Source organism: Molossus molossus, unplaced genomic scaffold (genome assembly GCF_014108415.1).
Source record: "Molossus molossus isolate mMolMol1 unplaced genomic scaffold, mMolMol1.p scaffold_m16_p_1, whole genome shotgun sequence".
NCBI classification, from domain to species: Eukaryota; Metazoa; Chordata; class Mammalia; order Chiroptera; family Molossidae; genus Molossus; species Molossus molossus.
In genome coordinates, this window is record NW_023425344.1 from 173574832 (window position 1) to 173600524 (window position 25693).

General features: G+C 43.1%; 1 protein-coding gene and 1 non-coding gene across 4 annotated transcripts in view; both read left to right on the forward strand.

The window, feature by feature from the left end:
• The window catches only part of FMN1 (formin 1), a 370459-nt gene that overhangs the window by 131884 nt on the left and 212882 nt on the right, over positions 1-25693 (forward strand). For all 3 annotated transcript variants that reach the window (XM_036268755.1, XM_036268764.1, XM_036268772.1), the window contains one exon: positions 9045-9106. In XM_036268755.1, the coding sequence (XP_036124648.1) occupies positions 9045-9106 (62 nt within the window). The remainder of the gene's footprint in view (positions 1-9044; positions 9107-25693) is intronic.
• Positions 20849-20953, forward strand: LOC118621713. The gene has a single exon (XR_004957762.1). It is a non-coding gene; the product is annotated as a U6 spliceosomal RNA (small nuclear RNA).

A 25693-nucleotide genomic window follows, 5' to 3' on the forward strand; every position in this document is an offset into this window, starting at 1 on the left:
ATATGTACATAAAACAACATAATAGGTAGATCCATTCATTATTCACGTAACTTCTCCTGGCTTCATCCTTTTTGAAAAGGCAGGATGACCTCTCTACGCCAAATTTGTCAGACATCAGACACCAAGATTGATGAATACACACACACACACACACACACATGTAAAGGTTTTTACTAGCGCAGTGCAATGTCTAGGGAGTGCAGGGCAGGAACATGCCTCGAGAGAGAAACGATAGGAGACTAGGCTGGGGTTTTATGGTGTTTCGTAGGTTGGCTTGAGGATGCCCACCTGTGGGCAGTGGTTTGCATGGTTAGAGTTCCCTGCCGGTGTCAAAGGCTTTTAATCAGTTTGGGCAGATGTGGGGCACAGGGCAAGAGGGGGAGGTGAGGCTTGACAGCTGTCAACAGCCCAGCATCAAAAAATAGAGTTAGATTTCTTCTTATACTTTTCCCATCACATGTGTGATTGTTAAAGGCCCACTGATAAAAGGCATTGTATCAACATTACCGGGGATGGCCCTACTGGTAGCTGTTGATTTTGATTACACCCAACACTCTCCTCTTGGCTTCGCTGACTTTGAATCTTGACTCTTCTGAGAAGTACCAAGCAGCACAGTTACTGTGGACTGCATTGTTTAGAGGCATCTGATGAGGAAACAGGCCTAGAGTTTGTTCTGTGCACTAAACCAGGCCACAGACTTGTCTTTCATACACTTATTAAAAGAGAGCTTACATTTGATTTGATTCTTAGATATTGAAGCAATGTGTCTGTGGCTTTGCCTTTTATGACCAGCACCATTTTCGTTAGTGTTAGAGATGGTTGGAGAAAGTTTCTGCATTTGTTCATAGATGAGTTAGTTAGAATGACTGTCATCTTTTATGTACCAGTGTTATTGGTGGAAGTGGGGTATCCTTTCCCCACTGAGGGCTAGGGATGGGGTCCTTATAATACCTTGGGAAAAATAATTTTCTGAGACTTGCGTGGGAGGATGAGTGATCTTTATTTGCATGGAATTTACATCCCTGGGTTTCCAAAGTCCCCAGAGTCCCATTTCCCTTTATTCAGTCCTGGGAGAAGTAGAACTGGGGCTTCAGCACAGCTAGAAGCAAAGCCAGTGTCCAGAGTTTCCTTTCCATGTTGGAGTTGGGTGTGGTACAGCCTCAGGCTAGCTGCAGTCCACCAGTCCATTGTGTGTGGGGTCCACATGGCCGTGGGCCATGCTGGCGAATGCAAGAGAACAGGAGCATGAGAGCCCCGCAGGCCGGGAGTCAAGCACAGCACACAAGAAGCCCAAGAGAAACCAGGAGCCAACTTCTTTGTTTAGGAGGTTAAATATCGCAAATCGTCCCACACCTACTCCGGCCAATGACCTGTTCCCAGGTGTGACTGACTGGCAAGTTCCTTCCCCATGTCACCCAGGCTTTAGTGGGCACGTGTCGATTCTCCACCCTGTTCAGTCCCTTCCCCCAGCAAGACAGGTGGTTCCCGGGGAGTGTCAAACGGCAGCTTCCTGGCAAAGCTGCCCCCTGAGGGGCCTGCCGACACTGTTCGGCCTCCCTTTGCGCCTCTCCTGCCATTAATAACTGGGTGGATTGTAATGGTGTCAGCACCTTCATTTGGGGCATATAGTTATACTACTTTTACTGGTCTTTAATTTATTCTTTAACTGAATTAACCTTTTGATGTGTGTGTTTTTTTTGTTTGTGTTTTTTGTTTGGTGTGTTTTTTGTTTTTGTGTGTGTGTGTTTTGTTTGTTTAAATAAAATTAACCTTAAAGCACTGGTTCTCAAACTTTAACATGTGTCATAATCACTGAGAGGGCTTGTTAAAGCATTCTCCAAGCTTGTTAGTAGGTCTGGGGTAGGCCTAAGAATTAGCTTTTTTAAGAAGTTCCTGGTGGTGTTGCTAGTCTAGGGACTAAATCTGATTTATGCAATCTTGTAACAGTAACGTTCTTGGAATCATGGATTTTATGTGCTAGTTTGATTTTTTTTTTTACTAATGATCGTTAAAATTTTCAACTTTTAAAATAAAGTCTAGCTGTCTGTTACCAAAATATGATCTCACTGGTGTGAATGCAAAAGCTTTAGAAATACTGAGTATTCTCCAGATATACTTTAGAGTAAGGGTTCTTTCCCTTTAAGACTGAAGGTATGGCCTGGCCCGTGTGGCCCAGTGGATTGAGCATCATCCCATGGAATGAGAGGTTTCAGTTCAATTCCTGGTCAGGGCACATGCCCAGGTTGTGGGCTCAATCCCCAGTAGGGGGCGTGCAGGAGGCAGCTGATCGATGTTTCTCTCTCACATCAATGTTTCTCTCTCTCTCTCTCTCTCTCTCTCTCTCTCTCTCTCTCTCTCCCCTCCTCTCTCTCAAAAAAAAATCAATAAAAATATTTTTTTAAAAGTAAAAAAAAAAGACTGAAGGTATGCACTTGAATGTGTTTGTAATAATGTAATAACTCTAATGATGTAATAACTGTCCTCTACTGCCCCTACTACCCCCACATCTCTAGTTAAACGCAGCAGCCAGAGTGAGCTTTGCAAACACAAGGAAAAACATGTCGTGCCTCTGCTCAGAATCCCCTGACAGCGCCCCATCTCACTCTCAGCAAAAGCCCAGCGTCCAACAGTGTAAGGCCAACGGGCACAGACAGTCCCAGTTAGACCATGCTTCTCATTCATTGGGGAAATCAGAAATTTCTAGTTTTGCCTACTGGGTGCCTAATCCAGTGTAGCCGTGTTACATGTGCATGGAGCGGAGGCTTGTATGTATGTGCGAGTGTAAATGAAGACCAGAGTTAACCATAAACTGGGGACTGTAGGCCTGAAAGTCCCCATGAGAAGACAGATGAATTATAATCTCATAATTGATGGAACCAGCCATTATAACCCACGCTGTTCATGTTATCCCAGGTTTATTAAACCTCCCTGTGATTAAAAATACTCCACGTTCCTTTTAAAGAGTTATTGAAAAGATTTACCAAGTTTACAAGTGATTCTAGTGCCTGGATAAAGCCAGCAAGCTTGAAGTTCCTAGGGATTTTCATTTTGGGTTACACCTGATGCTTACCTAACCATAGGCACAAAAGTAACAAACCAAACGGGCACACACACTGCATAGGAAATAGCACACGTTCTCTGAACTTGAATGACATCCCTGGCACTCACTAGCCTGTGGTTTGGGGAAAGTTGTTTAACTTGTGCACCTTAGTTTCTTCATCTGTAAAATGGGCCTTGATAGGATAGGATCTACTTTGTACGTGTGATGTGAGGATGGTCTGAGTTAATCTGGGTAGAGTGCTAAGGACGGTTTCTAGGAAATAGCATCCAGTCACATGTGGGTATCACAGATGGGTATCATACATAATTCAGAGACACTCATTCAGCCACGAGGACTGCAACAGTGTCACTACACGCCCCCTTGTTAACTAGGTCACCTTGACTTCTCGCACTGAATCAGAAGACAAAATTGTGCCGGGCAGAAAGACTGTTCTGTTGCTGTGAACCGATCAACAACGAAGGTTTGTGCAGCAGAAGTGGTCCCTCCCCATTCAACGAAGTACTAGAGTAGAAAGTACTCGACTGGAAAGAACTTTATATTTATGAAGTGAAGTCTTCTGTATTTTTCCCCAAAATGTTGATTCCTACCAGTCAGGATCCTTTTTCTTTTCTCTGTCCTTAATATAATGTATTATTTTCCTAAAAGATTCTTCAAGCTTCCTTTTGTGGGCTAGTTTATTTAAATTTCCATCAGGGGTAATGTGGCTTCCAAGAGGTTTGCCCTTGACAAGCTTGATATTCAAAATCTTGATTCGGCCTTTCCACACACACAGCCCCAGGCCCACTGAGCACCAGGGTCAAGTTCGCTTTTTAACAAACAAAACACCCTTAGTTTTGAATTGAGACCTCTGCCTCAACCCCCTCACCCCCAGGAGATAGAGAGGATTTCCTTTGGTCTACCCCAAGGCATTTACAAACCCCCCAAATGGGGGGCAGGGAACTGCCATTAGAAGACACGTTTGGAAACCACCAACCTAACTCATTATTCCGTAATCTTTATACTCTTTCAGCATTTTCTTGCGAATCCTCGAAATGAGCGTTCACAAGTAAGGGCATCGGCGTCCTGCTTCTGCGTGACAAAACAGTCACCCTTGTTAGGAATGGGGGTGTGTTTCCTTGCCAGCGATCACACTGGGACTGTGGGTGAACTGTTTGTGTAAGGAGGAGATGGAGCAGTATTTCCTGGGTGTTAGCGTTGCAATGATCTCCTTATCGATCTGTGAATTAGTCATGACTGTAATCTGTCACACCCTTACAGGTGCAATTCAGAAAAATAATCATTTCAAAATATGTTCTGTGTAATTTTTATTTAGAATGTTGATGTCATTCCCAGGGGACATCCGTTTTGCAAGAAGGTTGGTCTAGCTAACCTTCCTTTGCCTGCTTTGTAGAGGCTGAGACTTGATTAAGGTTTAGCCATTGATCATCGTATTAAGGTTAGGACTCAATATTTATGTGACTCATTTCCTAAACTGTCTTATTTTATTAATCTAGATGCTCTCTTGCACCTGTATAATATTCTTTACTTGACATATAATAAAAGTTATATAACCAGAGCAGTCTTTTTTCTTACACTGTAATGTTAGGTATACATAAAGAAAATGGCATAAAAAACAGAGGTTAAAAGATAACTTTTCATCGAACGCCGATGTGACACCATCTTGCTCAGTCATAACCCAACTCGGCTTCTCTTCGCCTGGGTACCACTTATCCTGACTTTTGTTAATATTATTTGCTTTTCTTTTATAGTTGTTTTTCATTTATGTGTACCTAAGATCAGGACTGGGTAGGGAGTGGCAGAATCTTCTACTTCATTAGAAAATGCCAAACATGTTCCATGGTGATTGTAACAATTTGCGTCCCTGCCATGTGTATGAGTTTCCACACCTCCACCAACACTGTTTTGTTGGACTTTAAATATTTCTGATTACTAATGAGAATGAGCACCTTTTTACTTACTTATCTGTTATTTGCCTGTCCTCTCTTTAGAGCACCTATTGACATTTTTTGCCTACTTTTCATTCTCTCTAATTTTGTAGGAATGATTGATATATATGGTATATATTTATGGTAGATCTGTGATTATTTGTTTCAAGTATATCCTCCCACTCTGTAGCTTGTTTTTCTTTCTCTTTATGAAACGAAGTTCTTGACTTAATGTAGTGAAATGTATTAGATTTTTTTTATATGTAATGCAGTTTGAGTATTAAGTTCTTGTCCTAGCCTGAGGTTTTTAAAAAGTTAATGCCATGTTATCTTATAAAACAGCTACGGATTTGTTTTTTTATAATTTAGCTCTTAATCGACTTAGAATAGATTATTTTATGGTATAAAGTTGGAGTCCGGTTCCATGTTTTTCCACGTAAACACCCGCTTTTCCCACCTGATAGTTAATGAAAAGACAATTCTCACTGCAAGCACACATCTCCCTTGCTACTTCTGTCAGATACAGGGTGGTCATAAATTCATGGTGTATTTCTGGGCTCTCTAGCCTCTTCCTTTTTCTTTTTTAATATAGAGAATAAAATTTATTTCTGCATGTGGTTTGTATGGAATAATTTCGATTGCAGCACCCACACTAGAAGAACATCTTAGTTACTCCTCATCTCTGAGCTGGGCATAGCCTGAATCAACCTCCGCAAATGTCCCCATCGGGGAATTTTTATCTCTGAGCGAGGGAATTCTGCTTGTAGGAAACAGGAACATACCAAGAATGTTGAGCGATAAATCAATCTAACAGTTGAAAGGAAGAGAGGGATGTGGCATTGTCAGAACTACTGGACAATGGGAAAGCAGGTGCGACAAGATGTGACAAGACGAGTCATGACTGACCTAGATAGACTTGCCCAGAGATTCCAGTGGGGTGGCTGCACCAGGCTACGCGAGCTGAGCGGAGATCTGTGTGTCACTTCCTAGTGCGTCTGGGACACTACGTCAGTCTTAGAGTCGCCGGCCCCTATGTTACAACAATAGCCTCATCCTCAGGCTCCAGCCCAGCGATGCGCAGAACACCTGAATGAGTCAAGGTGTCTTTGGATCCAGAGAAGAGGTTGGGGACCCCGGAGCCCTGATACTTCTCTGATTCAGATTTAAACTCTAGTCTATTCCTTTAGTCCATTTGTTTTCCCTCTGTCAGTACCACACCACTTTAATTATGTGGTAATAATGAAAAATAATTCTTAAGTGGTCTTCCCTTTTATTTTTCAAGAATTTCTTGGCTCATTGCTTTTTGCACATCTGTGCTTCAATATATATTTAGATTGAGTTCCTTAATTTCAAATAAAACAACAACCCTTAGAAATGTTGAATGAGGTTGCATTGAATCTATCGATCAGTTTGAGAAAATTAACATCTTTACAATATCGAGTCTTACCAAAACATGGCTTGTTCACTATCTGTCTGTATTTTTCTTTGTAAATATTTCAGTGTAGCATTCCTGATTTCTCATGATGTCTTACATATTTTTGTTCAGCTTCTTTCTAAGTAGTCTGTTAGTAGTGGTCCTATAAATGTTGTCTTAAGTTTTCTTTTTTATACTCTTGCTGGTATCAGAATTTTTATATACTGATTTTAAAGTAAGCAACCCTACTAAACTCACATATTCATTTTACTGTTCTATAGAATCTTAGACTTTTCTAAATATACAATCATAGTGAATGATAGCTGTATTTCCCCTTTATTATATATATGTGTATATATATGAATGTATATATTACGTGTGCATGAGCATGTTTTTCTTTTTTCTTATCCTGCATCTGCTAGAGTGCTTTGAAAAACAATGAATAGAAGTGGTAATAACATATATTCTTGTTATGCTTAATCTCCTAAGGAAAAGATTTAAAAGTATAATATTTGATGTGGATTTTTAAAAATTAACATACTGTAGAATTAACTTTTTTTCTTTCTACTGTACAGTCCTGTAATTTTTTAACCCATGTGTAGATTCAGGTAACTGCCACCATAGTCAGAATATAAAATGGTCACATCACCCCAAAGTTTCATTTTTGTGCTGACCCTTTATAGTCAAACCTTCCCTCATCTCTAACCTCTAGCCACTACTTCGGTCTGTTCTTTATCCCTATGGTTTTGTCTTCTCCAGAATGTCATATGAATGGAATTAAACAATAGTTAGCCTTCTGAGACTGACTTCCTTCACGCTGCATAATGCCTTTGAGACTCATCGATGTTGATGCATGTATTAAAAGTCTATTCCTTATTATTGATGAATACTATTCCATTCTATGGATATACTACAGTTTATACATTCACTTGTTGAACTGTGCATGTTTTCTAGTTCTGCAACATACTGAGCTTTGCATCAGCTTCTTTCTGTGTATCTGTTCTTAATGAGGAAAATGTACCTACATCATAGGATTATTGTGGGGATGAAATGAGTTAATACATATAAAGTACTTATATAACACCTGGTACATAGTAAGTGCTCAATAAATACAGTCCATTATTATTGTCCGCAGTTGTAGCAAAGATTTTGAGGTAGAAAAGAACTTGACAAGTTCAGGGAATAGCAAGAAAGCCAGTGTGCGTGGAGGGTGATGAGCAAAGGGAAGACAGGGAGAGGTCTGTAGGAACCAGGTCCTGAAGGGCCTTATGCGCTGGAGTAGGGAGTTTTTATTTCACTGTGTGTGCAGCAGCAACCTAGAGATGGGACATGGTCTGGCCCATGCCTTTAACAGATCATCCAGGCTGCTGCGAGGAGGATGGGTTTCGGTGGTGGTGAGATTGAAAGCAGGTAACCTTTTCAGACCCCACAGTGGTCCAGGGCAAAGGTGGTGGTGTCTTGGACCATAGTGGTGGTTGTGGGATGGGAGAAGTGGTTAGATTCAAGGTCCAGTTTGGATGCAGAAATCTCAGAATTTGCTGATGGATTCACAGCTCGGTGGACCACATTCCCCATAACAGCGGTAGTGTGACGAGTCATGATTATCAGCAGCCATACTCCTCTCTCGTTAGAGCATCACCAAAGGCTTTCCTCATCCAGTTTTGAACGGAAACCTGGCCTTTCATGCCTGACTTCCGAAATGCACTTGAAGAAATAGCCTGTCTTTTCATACTTTTGAAAATGACATCTAACTGCCATTTTTCTTATTCATACTCACAACCCAAACACATTTGTGAAAAACTGGCTTATCCCGCAAAAACGTTTTCTCAAGCATTTTGCTTTGTGGTTCTCTGCAGTCTGCATAGTTCTGTGAGCCCACATACTTAGCCGTATGGCTGGAAATAAAGTTTTCATAGCTGGTTCACGCTTAGCCAGGGAATGGTAGTTTTAGTGGTTGGCTGGAGTTCCTGTGTACACTTGGGACTTCTTGTTGGAATAAACATTATTAGACTCAGACTAAAACTGGACCAGAAATTTATTTTTGTCTTCCTTTCAACTTCAACTCACCTTGCATCCTCTCACCCAAGTGACAAGTGATCTTGTCTCTCTGAAGTGATCTGAAGATTAAAATCAACCCTGGGTGCTTGCTTAGTCCTGCATTCAAATGGAGATTTTTTTGGAGGGGGATGGGGAGTTAAAAATAGAATTCTCTGATCCCAGTTAGAAAGTATTTTTTTATTTCTTGTGTATCTGTTCTTAACACATCTATATTTGTTTTCTTTGGGGCCTTAACTTCCAGCTCCTCCTTAAAGACAAACCCTGACCCAGTCTTTATCTGGAACACTCATAAAGCTGTGTGTGTGTGTGTGTGTGTGTGTGTGTGTGTGTGTGGTTTAACCCTAGCCTACCTGCCTAATTTGGGGCTTATTATAATTCAAGGTTTGCTCAATGGAAGGCAATCTCCCTTCTATCCTGAGCTACTTTTCTCAATGTTCAACATCTCTTGTCAAGTGAAGGTCAAATTATGACATTTATTGACTCAGTTTACCTGTCAAAGCACTTCTAGAATCTTGGGGATGCTCACTTTGGATTTTGTGTGCTGTTTTGTGCTTCTTGGTAATTGGCTTCTTTTGTGATCTTACAGAATACCAAGCTGCTATCTTACACTTGAAGAGGGAGCACAAAGAAGAAATTGAAAACCTACAGGTATATCTCTTTGATTCTACCGGTTCCATGAGCCTGACGCTTCGTTTCCTCGTGTGCTGAAGTAAACATCTCCCCCTTGAAGGCGTGTTTACCTGGACAGCACCTGCAGCTGGTACCTGCCAGTGGGCACTGAGTCTATCCTGGGGCTGAAAGCCTTGGACAATGTTTTTAATAGAATTCAATTCCTAGTTTTGTTTTGTTTTAAATACCACAAATGCATTAGAATGGGAAAATGATTTGATTGGGGAAAATCATGGATTTATTTGTAAAGCAGGAAAGATGACAGAGTATTTAGACTTTTGCTGTTTAGAAGAAGTATTTAAACAGTTATTATTTTTTTTCTAGGCACAGTGTAAATTCTTTTGTTTGGCTTACTTCCATTCATGTGTTTGTATTTGTCTGTCAGCTAGCACATGCCTGCAGTATGATCTCATGCGGAGTAAGGCATTTGAGGAAGTGAGCCTGGAAGGAGGAAGAGTTGGATTAAGCTGTCTATTCTGTGTCCCCAGGGAGTAGTTGGAAATTGCTGACCCGATCCTCTTTGGTGAAGCCCAGAAAGGCTGAGGCATCATTTCCTTCATCCCACCATCTAATTGTCAGCCCCTTATTCTTGGTGTTCTCCTGCAGGGTCTGTAACAAGAAGTCTTAGAGTCTTAATTTCAAATAAGTCAATTATGAATCAGACACCGAATCTAGTTGCCTGGTGGCTGGGCTGACCGCATCCCTCAGGAGAGGACAGTAGCAAAATGTAAACGAAACTTTGTGCTCAGTGTTAATGGAGTGCTTGCAAATTTAAGAAAATAGTGGATCAAAGACTCCCCTTTTCAATAAGTGTAGCACACTTTTAAAATAACTGAGACCATGTGTTTGGTTCTACATGAAGCCACTGCTTAGAGCCAAAAGAACATTGAATAAGTCGTATGGTGTATAAATTCAAGCCACCCCCACCCAGCTGGGGTTAAGTAGTTCAGAAGGCAGAATGAATCTATTTCACAAAGAAGCAAAAAAGTGGAAAAGTACCTCAGTGTCCTAGGGGAAATAGAGAGGTGGAGGCCCTTATCTCCTTTGTTGTGAAATGCTCTACAGAGACCTCTGTTTATCTGTATTCTCATGTGCGAAAGATTCTCAGCTGTCTCAGAGGAACTGAACTGGGGATTAATTTAAGAGACGGATTGCTAAGGAGGGTAGGTACAGAATGATTCTGTGAGAAGAAATCTTACGTAACAGCTTAGTTTTAAGAGTTAACACTGGCTTTCCCCAAGCTGTAGACCAGCCCCGTTGAGGACTTTGCCTGCTAATAATATTCCTAGTAACGGCAGGTGCTTACAGTGTTTGTGCTTGGCATTGTCTTAGACATTACATACATTACTGTGCACCATCTCCACGAAAGTCCTGTGATCTTCCAGCTCAAACGAAGGAAAGGTTGGAGAAGGGAAAGAGAAGAGCAAATGGAAAGAGAAAAGTATATTGGGATCATGATCTCTATTTAAAATAAAATCAGATGAAGGTATGCTTGACAAGAGTAAAGGTTTAGAAATGTTCATAATGATATCATAAATGTTCTTGAAGTATCTCTGAAAGAGTTGTCTGTTCTTTAAATGCTGTTTACAGTAAACTATAAACGTAGTTTTGCTCCAAATTTGTGACTTACACCTAATTGCTGAAACCCTAAATGCTATTAGTAAGCTTGAAAAAATCATTTGGCCCCAGATTTGTGACTTATACCTAACTGCTGAAGTCATCCACCTGTGATTCCTGCCCAGCTGCCGTGGCTGCTGCCCGCAAGGCAGGCCGGGTCCCGGTCCGCACGCGTAGTGGTGGTTGAGGACTGTGTTAGCCAGAGCAGACAACCCTCAGCAGGACGCTGGCAGCCCCTATTCTAGAGAACATTTTTTGTTGGCAAACAGCATTTTAAAGATCGAATTAGGAATAAATATTTAAAAATAGGTAGGGATTTCTAGCTACTTAAAAATGGAAAATCTGGCAATGGTGGGGTTACTTTCCTGTATGATTCAGCCTGCAGGGGTCGAGTAGCAGGTGTCCGTATCAGCTGGTTCACTATTCACCACTGTCCCATTCAGGGCCCTTTCACCTGCCCGGCTCCTTCAAGCTTCCTTGACCCCTGTTCTCTGGGCGATGTAGAAAATAATGCAGCCGGATTGGCAGCGACACCAACCAGTCCGAACAGGAGCTGTGTGTAAAACTGACAGTAGCCCGGCCTGGCTGTACTTGCGGGCACTCACTGAGTATCACCTCAGCCTCTTTTAGTACGAAGTCACCAAGTTGCATCTGTTGTCACAGGACTTGTGGGAGATAGTGGGTGGGCGAACTGCTCCCGCAATGTCTGCCTCTGTACGTGATTTTCACTGGCAGCCTTCAGTTGCCTGTTCGATTTTCTTCCTCCACTTACAGGTCATGAAGTCAGATGTGTTTCAGGACTTCTTCAACATGCCCTTCTACAATAAAAAAGATCTTATGATTAAAGCACATAGGAAAAGTGATTAATTCTGTCACCAAACATGAGAATTGACATGTATCACATTTAATTTTTTTGGACTGTTTCTATAGAGTTTAGAGAAATTATGTGATTCAATAAATAGAGACCATAGATTTAAAGAACCTTAATCGTTCAATTCTCCGACCTGCAAATGGGCTCCTCACCACCTAAAGTAATCTGGTTGGAGGTTGACATTTTTAGCCCAGAGTCCCAAGGCTTGTATACGGGGTGCTGTACATTTAGAAAGAACACAGGGCTTGGTCTTAGAACCAGATTTTCAAAATGTGTAGCAACTTGCGTACAGATTCCCCTTGTAGTTCAAAAGCAAAGATTTATTGATGATTTGAATGAATCAACTTTGAGAGTCTTATGTGTATAGACCTACACAAAGTCAAAGCATTTGGCTGACTTCTTTTTTTTAAAAGAAAAAATGTGTTTTTATTGATTTTTTTTGAGAGATAGAAACATCTATCAGCTGCCTCCTGCTCGCCCCCTAGTGGGGATCAAGCCCACAACTCCAGCATGTGCCCTGACCTGAAGGGAATCGAACTGGGACCTCTCAGCCCATGGGATGACCTCAATTCACTGAGCCACACTGGCTGGGCTGACTTTTCTCTTCACATCTTAGGTAGGAGAGTGGTGGCAGGTCAGACATTCTTTGTGGCTTCACTACTTTATGTCATTGATAATATAATGACAGCAAAAGGATTTAATTTTGTCTAACTGTGTCCTTTTCTTTAGCAAACTGGGTCTTGAGAGTTTATCATCACTTCATGATGCATAGCATCATCTGGTTCATTTCCCAAGTTTAGATAATTCTGTGTTGCTGACTTTATTTTTGAAAAGTTAACACCTTTCCTTAACAGGTTTTCACTTAATTTGAGATGTTTTTGCCTGAGGTAGCCATTGGACCAGCTCATGCCTCCTGGGTAGAAATATAGTTCAGACCTGACTTTCTAAAGCATCCTATAAAGCTAATCTCTCATGGTACAAAGAAAGAGTTATGTCAGTGAGCTTGCTTAGGAGCCAGGTTTGAAAATCACCATCATAGTCCGGCCGGTGTGGCTCAGTGGTTGAGCACCGACCCACTCACCAAGAGGTCACCGGTTCAATTCCCGGTCAGGACACATGCCCAGGTTGTGGGCCTGATCCCCAGTGAGGGGCATGCAGGAGGCAGCCAATCAATGTTCTCTCTCATGGATGTTTCTATTTCTCCCTCTCCCTTCCTCTCTCTCTAAAATCAATAAAGGGAAAAATAAATAATATATAAAAAAAAGAAAATCACCATCACAGCTGTTGTATGAGATGTGTGACTGTAAAGCTGACCTTTTGCCTTACTGTAGTCAGAGATTGGCTGTGGCATCATTGTACGCGTGATGGGAATGTGAAAGGACTCGGGTCATCTCTGCGTCGTGACGTTACACGAATCAACTTCTGTGGGACGTAGCTTTTTCAGTTTGGGCATCTGTACAATAGCACCCACGCTGCTGTGGTACCTCCCTTTTAGGATTGTTCAAGACGTGTACATAAGTGGTGCGACTACGTAGCACAATGCTCAGTAAGTGTTATTTCTTATTCCGTTTTTTTTTTGGCGCAAATCTTCTGATTAAGCAACTTGAGTGTAAAGTGATCTTCGGGTTCTCTTGGTTGAGGACTTCCTTGGGACATTTGACTCATTCTTTTAGGGTGATTTTTCCATGCTCTTCCAGCTGTCCTCCTGCCTCTGTGCTCTTTATCGGGGTAGCCTCCACCAAGGTTCCCGAAGCTTGTTCCTCTGAACAGTGAGTCTCTGAAATGCTTCTTTTTATTTTTTTTAATTTAAAAAATCTATTTTTATTGTTGAAAATATTACAGATGTCCCTGTTTTCCTCCATTGCTCCCCTCTTCCAAGTTCCCGCCCCACCTAAGGCCTACACCACACTGTTGTCTGTGTCCACGGGCAATGCATACATGCATATAAGTTCTTTGGTTGATCTCTTCCCGCTCCCCCTTCCTCTGAGATCCATCAGTCTGTTCCCTGCTTCCACGTCTCTGGACCAACTTTGTTCATCAGATTTCACATATAACTGAGATCATGTGATATTTGCCTTTCTCTGACTGGCTTATTTCGCCTAGCATACTACTCTCCAGGTCCCTCCATGCTGTTGCAAAGGGTAAGAGAGCCTTCTTTTTGACAAAAAGATCCCATGGGCAAAAAATTTTGACAAATATGTAGTTCCCTCGTTAGGGCTTTACCATGCATAGAGAAGAACTATAAGAGAGGAAATTCTATAACTTGTGTTCCAAATATTTCTTTTTTCCCCCAAAGTAATCCATTTTTTGGAATACGGTCTATGTAGATTCATATACTCTTATCATCTCAATGTATCTTCCACTTCCCAAGTTTAAGGTAAATTCTTGGAGTGGTTTCAGCACCATTTTCATGACGCGAAGGCCCTGCTTACTAATCTGGTGACTTAGGCACCCTAGAGGGGGCAGTGATGCTTGTGTCTACACCTTCTAAAGTACCTACTGAAGTGCTTAGCTTCGCGACGAAGCACAAATATTTCTTAACCACCAATGATTGAAAAATCATAGTGCCTAACTTTTCATCTAATCCATACTGTGCGTCAACCTCTGTTCCAGTCATTTGACGTATTATTTATTTTTCTTAAACACCAAGTACTTATTTTTCCTAGTGTGGGGTTGAAGCTGGAAGTCTGAGATCAGGGTGCCGGCAGGGTCAGGTTCTTGGTGAGGGCCGTCCTCAGGTGTACAGAAGCGGAATCCTCACTCAGTGGGAAGGAGAGAGAGAGAGAGGCCCTCAATATTATAAAGAATAATGTAGAAATATAAGCAAAGTCATATGTTCGTCCCCATTTTACAGATGATCAAACATAAGGTTGTCAGGAGTCCTAGCCCAGCGAGAGGGGAACCTGAACTCACACCCCCCTGCGTCTGTCTGACCGAAGCCTGTTCTCTACGTAACCAAGCAGCACGCATGGCAAGAACGTGAGACCCAGAGTCTAAAGATTTGGATTCTCAGGTCTCGGGTCTGGCGTGATAAACAGCCTGACCTTCAGGCAATGCTCTCGGACTCAGGTTCCTACTTTCTAAAATGAGGGACCTGGCCATAGAATCTCTAATAGCACCTTTGGATTGTATGCTTGGCCTCACCATCCAAAAAAATAAAAAAAGGGTGGGGTTGTTAACCACCACAATATGCTGTCCGCTTCAGGCTGTGTAACTCCGAGTCTCTGAGTCCTTGTGTTCACAGCCCCCTCCACGCTGTGTCTTGTAGTTGCTTCCAGAGCCTCTCCTTTCTCACCAGGGGCTTCTTTCTGAGTCCCCTGGTCTCTGCAGCAGGTTCAGGTTGTCAGCCACGTGAATGGAGCGCTCCGCCTTCCAGCGCGGCTGCAGGGAGGGCTCGGCCTCCGGGTGGAACACGGACACCTGCAGGGCGCGCTCTCCTGGGCAGGAGGGATGCTGGAGCGCAGGTGGGGAGGACTCCTTCTGCTCTCTGCTGCTTCCATTTCTGAAAACTGAAAAACCAACCAACCAACCAACAATAAAAAGCCCTGCATACCCCTTGTCTGGCTTTTGAGCAGCTTTGGCTAATTAAGAGTCTTGTTCTTGACCAGAACTTGAAGCAGTTTGGAAGCAGGTGCCATGGAAATGGCAGATTGTTTTTACCTGTTTCTACTGAAGGTTCTTTGGGTTGCGGGACAGACGACCTGAACTAGCCAACGGTGATGTTTCCTTTACAGTGGTTCTCCACCCTCCTCATGCTGCGACCCTGTAATACAGTTCCTCATGCTGTGGTGACCCCCAATGATAAAATTATTTTTGTTGCTACTTTATAACTGTAATTTTGCTACTGTTATGTCTCAGGCGACCCCCGTGAAAGGGTTGTTCGACCCCCAAAGGGGTCGCGACCCACAGGTTGAGAACCACTGCTTTAGAGGAACCCCTTTCTTCCGCCCCACTCGTCACACGCACAGCCTTGCACTGAGCGGGCAGTTTGCTGAGCGGTGGCCTCTGGCAGGCCCCTGCGCATTGTGCAATCGGCCACATTTCTAATACGGTAACTCCCTCTGTGAGGCTTTCCAGGGATGGGTGCCAAACCGGAAATGAACTTACCCTGCACCTTGTTGTCCCCAAGAGGACCAAGTGGTATGTTGGCCTGCGTGAGGGGAAACATAGATTTCCTTGCTTTTCTATCTCCAACCCACACCACTGCCCCACTTCCAATACTTACACGTTGCCGTCGTTGAAACAAAATTGAACACAGGCTACGTTCGAGCTGATACAGCTAGATTTATAGAGACATAAATCCCGAGCCTTTTCCGTTTGTTATGTTCTTTGTTATCAACACAGTACTTTTAAATCTGTTAATTCCTGGAGATTACCACACTAGAAACAGAGTAATTTATAGACCAATAAACAAAACTTTCACAAAGATGAAATGGAATGATTTCATTGAACCCTTATGGAATCCCCCTAAGTGCTGATATTAGTATAATTCATTACTGAGATGCCAAAAAGAAGAAAACCACTTAAATCTTGAGACATGTTTTAATTTCATGGTGGATGTAGAACACAACACTATGAGTTTAGTAGACTTGCTGGTTTGCTGGTGCTGAGGTACCTTCTCGGCTACCCCGGACCCTGCAGATACATTGGGAATCAAATTCTGATGAAAAACACACAACACACGGCAGCTCCTGCCCTAGCCGACCTCGCAGCCCCCGAGCCCCCGTCACAGCCGATGTTGTCGGGCTTGTTCACGGACAGAGGCCGGTTGCAGGACCGAGAACATGCGCGTCACTCCCGCGCGTTGTGGAAGCTGACACAGGGCTTGTACGCCTCCTGCACGCACCGTCCGCTCCCGTCATCTCTGCCGAGTCCTCAGCTCCGAACAGGAGGCACGCGTGTGGGCCACGGCACTTGTTTTCCATCGTTTTTGATTTCAGGTGACAGGCAGATATGGGAACAGGTGACTTTTCGAATGGTGTCCTTTGCTTTCTTGATTCTTTGTAGAAGAGGAGGAAGAGTGGTATGTTAGAGCCGTGGGGTGCTTCCTTCTCTCCAGACTTGTTCGGCCTCACTCGTTATTCTGTGAATGTTGTGTGACCCTGACCAGCGGGTGACCATCGGTTCTTCAGCTATCAAGTAAGAGCGTAGGACCAGGTGGTCTAAGTTTCTGTCCAGGTCTGTGACTCCTGGCCTGGGCAGAGTGACTCCACCCAAAAGGCTCTGAGGTCCCCGTGTCCCACATTACCTGCAACAGCGCGAGGCCACTGGCCAGAGTATACTGAATGAATGCTGCGTGTCTGAGGGGATATTGTTGGACATGACTCCATGATTCACAGTATTTCGGCAGAAGGCTATTTTTGAAGCAGTATTAAGAAAGCCGCAGTGTCCTTTAGATTTGTGACACCATCAAACACAACCCCAAAAAGTTAGTTTGAGCAGCACAGTGCCATTGGAAAAGTCATCTTTGATTAATTTTAGATGAGCCTGGATGTCCTACCTCGCCACACTTCCCCACACTTCCTGTTGTCTACTATCCAGGCTCCGTTGCTTGTTTATGTTGATTGCAGACGTCTGAGTTGGTGACTCTGGTGAGTAAAAATGTCCATCTGCACCTGGCCGGTGTGGCTCAGTGGTTGAGTGTTGATCCATGTGCCAAGAGGTCGCTGGTTCGATTCCCACTCAAGGCACATGCCCAGGTTTTGGGCCCAATCCCCAATGGGGGGCATGCAGGAAGCAGCTAATCGATGTTTTCTCTCATCGATGTTGCTCTCGCTCTTTCTCTCTCCCTCTCCCATCCTCTCTCCCTAAAATCAATAAAGAGAAAAATATTTTTTTTTAAAAAATGTCCATCTGCTTTTTTCATGGTGTCATGAGTACCAAGCAAGAGTCTCCTGAGTTTTTAGACCAGCAGTTTTCAACCTGTGGGTCACGACCCCTTTGGGGGTCCAACGACCCTTTCACAGGGGTCACCTAAGACATAACAGTAGCAAAATTACAGTTATGAAGTAGCAACGAAAATAATTTTATGGTTGGGGGTCACCACAACACGAGAAACTGTATTAAAGGGTCGCGGCATTAGGAAGGTTGAGAACCACTGTTTTAGATCTTTGTGGACTTTTTCAGTTATTTTCCTTTCCTTTTTTCCTTTCTTTCTACTGTTATTCCTTGCAAGGGCTGCTGATGGGATAGATGGGATAGTGTTGGAAGGGTGAGTGAAAAATGAGCTCTTAGTGCGAAAAGTTAGGTACGGCCTGTGTCTCAGGACACTTTTAGGAAGGAGTAGGAAGAAAAATCTTGATTTTTAGAGTTTAAATGCAGAGTGCCCTTTGCTTTCTGACTCGATTGAAGATGCCAATAAACATAGTTATCGATGGAGCAGAAGGACCAGCACTGCCAGGCGCATTCGTGTGGCTTTGGGACAGAGCAAACAGCAAGAGGGTCCTTTTCTGTCCCGGGTCTCAGGGATGACAAGCTCTTCCTCCCTTCCTCCCCCAGGACAGAAGAAAGAGCAGGTGGAAGAGCGCTCTTGTCACTTCATCTCTTACAGCTGGTCCTGAGCCCAGTTAGGGGAAGAGCCTCCCGTGTTGGTCACCAGAATTTTGATGCTTGTCTGTGTTCACTCCGGAGCTGGAAACCTGAGTCTCGGAGAAATCCCTTTCTGAGACCGTGAAGTAAGCCAGAAAGCCACAGGGGCAAAATGCCGGCGCTGCTTGCCAGCTCCTCACTGTATTGCTTTCCTCAGTTGAAACATGGGGGTTCCTCGGCTGTTCTTACACCTTATCTCCTCCCACAGGCTCCCAGCATTGCTGGTTCCTGAAGCACCTGGGGTGATGAGGTTGTTCCCTGTGTCACCTGCGTGCGGGATGTGCACGCACGACCCACGGCCCCCGGTGCCTCTTCTTTTTTTTTTTAATCTTCACCCAAGGATATTTTTTTGTCTTTTTTTCTTTTCTTTTTTTTTTTTAATCTTCACCCGTGGACATTTTTCCATTTTTTGTTCAGATAGAGTGGGAGGGAGAAGGAGAGGGAGGAAGGGAGAGAGAGAGAAACATCGATATGAAAGGGACACATCAAGTGGCTGCCTCCTGCACGACCCAACCAGGACCAGGGACAAACTGCAACCGAGGTACGTGCCCTTAGCAGGAGCTGAACCCAGGTCTCTCTGGACCACAGGCCGACGCTCTAACCAATGAGCCAAACCAGCCAGGGCCCCTGTTGCCTTTTCTAAGCCCAACCTCATGGGCTTTGGAATCCACGGTGTGCATTTAGTGTGTCTTTGTGTGTGCACATGTACACATGTGTATGCTTTGACCATTTCACTGCAACTCGTTCTAGCTTGCTCTGTGTCTCTTGGAGGAATAACAACAATAATAACTGGTATTTATTGATCATTTCCTATGGGACAATCTCTATGTACGAGGACTGAGTGAGGTGTCACACCAACCCTAGGAGGCGGCGCTCTCGCCCTCTGCACTGACCTCCTCTGGAAGCTCCTGTACCTTGAAGGTCCTTGCCTAAGAGTATTCATGGCATGACCTTGTTTCTACACTGACCCTTGTCTGCCATCTGTCCTGGGGTAGAATATCAGTCCTTAAAAGTGATGGGCTTTAGGAGAAGGATATGTTGAAAAATGGACCTATATATTGAAATCATCTGGCCACTCATTGAAAGAAATGCAGCATAACTCTAGGCAGGTCAGCGAGTGGAAACACAGACGTGAAATCTTCCTTGGGTCTGAATTCCGTCTCCTCTATCCACTGGCTGTGTGGCCTTGAAAAACGATTTAAACTGTTCCGAGCTTCCGTTTCATCTGGAAAGCGGCTGTGGTGATGTAATTGGTGGACACTGACTGTAGGTGTTGTGATAGTGACGTGTGGGGCTGGAGGTTCACTGGCCTGTGGTAGATGACCAATGAGTGGTGACTGTTGTATTTGTTCTGAGGAGAAGTAGTTTAGTTTAAGTCAGTGGCTGTTGAGTAGTTTATGGTGGTAAGGTTCTTGCAATATAAACCATGGACCTGTATGAAAGAAAGGCATTCTGTGATGAGTTACACTTAATGTTCCAAAGAGCATGGCCTTTAATATTTTTGTTATAACAGTGTGATGGTCTCATTTCCATTACTGCCTGTTAATGGAAATATTACTGCCGCCGTGGTTTTATGAAGGAAACATCTAAATGTGTAAAAACACCTGAATAGGTATAACATCGATTCGAGAGTGGGGTGGGGGGCTAAGTAAGATGTTATATTTCAAAATTGGTTTTGTTCTAAAGATTAACTTCCTAAGGCATAATTGTATATACTTAACTCTGCTTTATATTGTGTATCTTTTATGTAATCAAATACTAATTGAGCAACTATCAAATAGAAGAGATGTGCTGGGGAATAAAACATCATTTAGTAACAATGAGAGCAATAGCAGCTAACACTTATTGCCTGTCACTATATTCCAGACACTGTGCTTAGCACGTACCCTGGATTCTGAACTCAGAGGACTTACCGATTTGTTAGGAAAATAGAATTTGTACCATAAAGTCCAAATAACAACTTACACATGATCTTAGGCAAAAGGCCAAGAAGCAATAGCTAAATAACAACTTAAACTAAGGCAGCTTAAACTAAGTTTTTAATATTAGCTAATATCAGACCATATGCTCATGTGACTACTAGCGTCTAGAAATGATTGACTTTTGAGAGCATTTGAGATCTTGTTCCCTGGCATATGTGGCAAGTTTGGCTTAAGCAAACTCTTATGAAAACTCAAAGTAAAATATAAATATATATATATGTATATGTATATGTATATGTATATGTATATGAAATTATCTACTTTTAATGTGTTTTATGAAGTTCAGATCTTATACCACAACTAAGACGGGTCAAGTCTCAGATTTTGTGATTGCCATAAATGAGTGACAATTTCTTTTTCTGTAATACAGTTATGCTTATTTTGTTTTAATACTCTGTATGATATGACCCCTATCTGTCTCATATATAACACACATAACTTAACGTATTAATGCAAAAGCTATATTGCATATATATGTGGGTTTGTGCGATAGGTAGGTAATCTGGGTATTTTGCAATTATTTTAGAAGCCATTCCCCAATCTCACCACTGGAGGTCAGCTTGACCCCTTTTCTCTTAATAAAACTCCAGCAGATTTCCTTTTTATGATTAAAACAGCATTGCAGTCAGAGCTTTGCTCCGAACACATGAAAAACAAAATTGCGTGCTCTCTTGGGCAGCGCATATACTAAAGTCGGAGCAATAAAGAAGATCAGCATGGCCCCTGTGCAAGGATGACGTGCAAATTCATGAAGCGTTCCATATTTAAAAAATAAAACTGCTCTCAGCTTATTTCACAGAGCAGCACTCACGGATATGTAGACATAGGTCTGCACGCACAGGCATGATGCCTAATGTACGTACAGAAGCAATGCGTGACGGGTTTATGGCTACTGTTACAGTCATAGGATAAAAAGACGAAGAGCCACCTGAAAACAGTGCCTTGTGACACTGATCATCTGTGTTTCATCTAAGAATGAACTCACCAAAATGAAATTAGAGGTCTCTCTATCATTTACTGATTCACTATATAGTAAGTACTGGGTGCCAGGCACTATACCAGATGCTGGAGGGAGCAGGACAGACATGGTCCTTTCTTTCTGAGCCTTGTAGTCCAGTCAGAGAGACAGATATTGAAAAAATATTCACTCAGTAAATATAATTAGGTGAGTGTTGTGGAGAAATGTAGAGTACGAGACGCTCTGGGAGGGTATAATTTAGATCTGGAAGAGCAGGGAAGGGTCTTTTTAGGAAGTGACATTTCAGCTGAGGTCTGAAGGGTGAAGAGGAGCTTGCTCGGCTGGCTCGAAGGACTGCAGAGAGGCTGTGTGACTGCATCCCTGGGAGACAAACAGGAGAAAGGTTGGAGCTGCAGCTCTGGAGAAGTATATTTCAAATGTGTTAGATGGCATCCCAGAATTTTAAAATGCACTTTATATTGAGTCCCAGATAACGTGTGTGTGTGTGGCTATATGAGAGAGAATAATTTTGTTAAACAGAATTTGTTTAATCTGGTCTCTTCTGGTATGTTCAACTCTCTTTTTATCAAAATGCTGGTGATAAAACGTAAATTGATTTGCTTTCCCTCTAATGGTTCATGGACTGCGGTTTGAAAGACAATGAAGTGCAGGAGGGTGAGAGGCTGGGTTCTGGAAGGGTTTGTTGGTCTTTTTAAGGTTTCCCAATTTCATCCTCCGGACAAGGAGAACCTGCTCATTCTGAGCATAGGACTGTGCGACATGAATACATTTGCATTTTCAAAAGATTCCCCTACCCCATGACTGGTATCTGCTGCAAATACATAGATATAATAACATAATTTAAAGTGTCAATCAAAAAATAGATGAATGGGTTTTTCAAATTTTTACTGCGTTTATAAGTTTATATCAGTTTATACTTGCTGATATTTGGCCTCTTTTAACTTATAAAATAGCAAATTTCATATGGCTTAATCTAATATAGCCACACCAAAAGGCACAGAGGTGAGCGTGTGCTGGAATTTATTTCTCTGGATGGACCGTCTCTGAAGTGTTCACGGGGCCTCAAGCAAGCATTGAGAGACCACAGCTGAAAATGTCCTGAGGCATTGCCCGTGTGACGGTGACACTGGAATATTTATGGTAACTCTCTTCAAATTAGAATTGTTGAGACTGCTCGTGACTCTTGTGTCCTGTCACTCACAAAATAATCTCGGTGAGCAGTTTTCCAGTGTTCTGATAATCCATGAAAAATAAAATGGCTAAAAATCATTTATCTAATTTAAATGAGCATTCCCTGTCCCTGACCAGGCTGAATATATCATTGGTCTTGTTCAATGAGCCCAAACTGATTTTTTACTCCATAAAATATAAATAATGGTGACCCACTACTGGTCAGTTTGGTTATTTTCACTTGTGTTCCTTCATAGACCTTTCGTAGGTAACCTTTCACTTCTAGAGTTAGATGTTTGGGGACTCCTGTTGTGCCGATACAGACACAGGAAAATGATGAAAAGATTAGGAAAGGAAGTGAATTAAATATCCAAGTTACATTTATTTCACGTGTTTTTCCTAAACAAATATTTCATTGAATATTTCCTTCTCTCACAGATACCAGTTTCATTTGTTTATTTTTTAGGTAAATGAAATCTGAAAACTAAGATATTATTAAATAAGCTGGGGGGAGGGTCTTACCATTTAAAATGCATTCGCAATCAGCCTTACTATACATGTGAACGCTACCCCTGATATTTTTCCTACTTCAGACTAGTTCCCAACCACTTGATCTCACCCCCTGCGGTAGTGAACCCCTCTTACTTTTATGCATAAAGCGTTTTTCTTTTGGACGTTTCATTTACAGCACCTAAAATAACACTGACTCTCATGTTGATGACTACACTCGAGTATCGTGATTTCTGTGTGAAATCCCAGCGCTGCAGAGTAGGGCTCCGTCTCCAAGCCAGAAACAAATGGAAACGCCTTTCCTCTCGCTATAAAACAATGGTGGCCAGGCCCAGCCACGAGGAGGGAGGAAACCAGATCGCACGGCGAGCCTGGCACATCAGCCACACTAGTAAAATCAAATCCAATGTTGTTTTATGACTCTGAATTTATGGGAGTGCCCAGGATCAAAGGGCTCGAATCCCACTGGACTACAAGGTCCATAGTTCATGGCAAAAACTCATCAAAAAGAACATTTCAGTCGTTTAAGCTTTTCATTTTAATCAGCCACAGCAATAAAAGAGCCTTTAGGTGTCCAAAAACATTTTGCAAGATCAAGAGGTGGTTTCTCTCGCTCGCAGAGGCGGCCTTCTTATTGGATCCATATAATGCCTGTGGCCTCGGAGTGTCAAAGGGCCACTGCCTCCGCGTCGTTTGCCCTTGCGGGATGGTTTCTTTTGGTTCTTCTGACTGTGTATTATGTGATAATGAATTATGGTGTCTGACGGAAGGACCATAAAATTTTCACGCAATCTATCAAGCTATTTCAGCCATTTAACGTTTGGTCTCTGACAGCAAGCCAGCACTTGGTAATGTTTAGACAGAAACAGAGCCTACTGCGGCCTCTTGACAAGTGTCTAGCGAGAGCCCTGCTCCTGAGAAGGGAACACGAGGCTTCAGCATCAGACCCATGACCCTTCGTGTGATGGCCGTTTGGGGCAGTCCACCAGATAGGGATCCTACTTCCACCACAGCGTGGGTTGTCCAGATGATGTAAGGTAACATTGGCGAAGTTACTACCCAGCGGTAAGAACAGATGTGCACTAGGCGTAGGGCAGGCGTGGAACCAGCCTGAGCCAGCCCGGCATGGTCCACAGGAGACCTGAGTAGGTGGAGGGGAGAGCTGACCACACTGGAACAGAGTGATAGAACATGTTCTTGAGTGTATGAGGAAGGTGAGATCAGGGATCCCGGAGGCTGCATTAGCTCTGGAGCATTTCTTTTAAGATAAAAAGAAAAAAAAAGTTTAAATGAGTGCCTTAGTCTATAGACTTCGGGCACCTTTATTTCTTTGTCTCCGTTTTCTAACTAGATCCCCTAAATAGAAAAAGGAACTCAAAGAGCTAATATTTCTCCACTGGAGCTCTTAGATGCCCCCTGCCACCTCTTCTGCATGTTTTCTCGTCCCTTGTTCTCCTTTGGCAGGTGTGTTCCCCCATTTTTAATGATAAATGAGGCCGTCGTGTACCTTAAGATCCCTTTGCTTGACCACACCGCTTCTTCGAGCTTCTGTCTCTCCTCTCGCTGGTACATTCTCAAACATTAGTTGCATGTAGATGATTCTCACACCACTTGCCATCTGTTGCTCCTGTACTGAGAGAGCGGAGACCACAGATGCAGTGAGTATCGCGTGCTTTGGCTCCCTGCCGGTCCTCACTGAATCTGGAGTGTCAGTGTTCAAGTCTCCTTGGACATCGGAGACTCTGCATTCTCCTTGCCTCCTCCTCTGAGTGTCTCTACATCTTTGTTGCTGTCACTCAGTTCTGACTCTGCAGCATCCCCATCGGTGACCCTCCAAAGGGTGGTCTTTAGTTACCTCTTTCTGCACATGGTCTCTCAGAGATTTCATTTACTACTGTGTAAAGGCTTCTTAGACCTAATTATTTGGATTCAAGTTTTCTTGAGTTTCAGCTCCAGGAAAGTTCTAGTTTTTTGTTGTTGTTGTTTTTGTGTTTTGTAGGAAAACCTACACTGGGAAATGTTTTCAGTAGCACAAATGTTAAATTTCCAAAACCAGCATAGGACTTGTCTGCTTGTCTCCTCCTGACTTGCCTGCCACCCAATATAAACACAATATAAACTGTCTCTTTTCTGAGCGGCCCTATGTTTCATGTTCTGCTTTTCTCCTACAAGTAGAAGTCCTGGCCCAAAATCGCAGATGCATTTTTGGCAGCTCCTGACCCCTCACCTTCTGCATCCTGTCGATGGCAAAATTAGGCTCATGTTAGCCCCATGGCCCCTATATACACTTGTTCTTTGCTGCCTGCTGCTTTCAACCCCAACGTAGGCCTTCATCCTAGCTGCCTGTATTCCAGCCATGTTATAAATTGTTTAGAGATTGCCGTTCCTCCCTCTTAAACACCTTTGGTGGTTCACTGCTGCCTATCAAGTGAAGTTCAAAGGCTTTAGCATGGGATTTAAGACCTTGTAAAATCCGAGTCAGATGTATAACTTTAGTTTTCTCTCCCACTATTTGCCTCTGTCTCCCACTTGGATTGCTCACAGTGTGCCAGTCTACCTTATGCTAATCCTCTGTTGCCTGGCAGGGGTGCCTTGTCGTACACGAAGCCATCTCTGCTTGCCCGGGTCTCCATCTTTGAAATCTCAGGCTCTTTATACCCAACTCAGGCATGTAGTAGACTCACAGTGATGAAAGCAGACGTGTCGCCCATTCCTTCCATCCCCGGTGCCCAGCACAAGAGGGACATAACCCTTCAATAAAGAGCAAGAAATGGTCGCGCCTGCCGTGACAGTCATGCACGCATTAATGCATAAATCAACCCCTGTTGGTTTCCCTTTTGCTCCTTCTG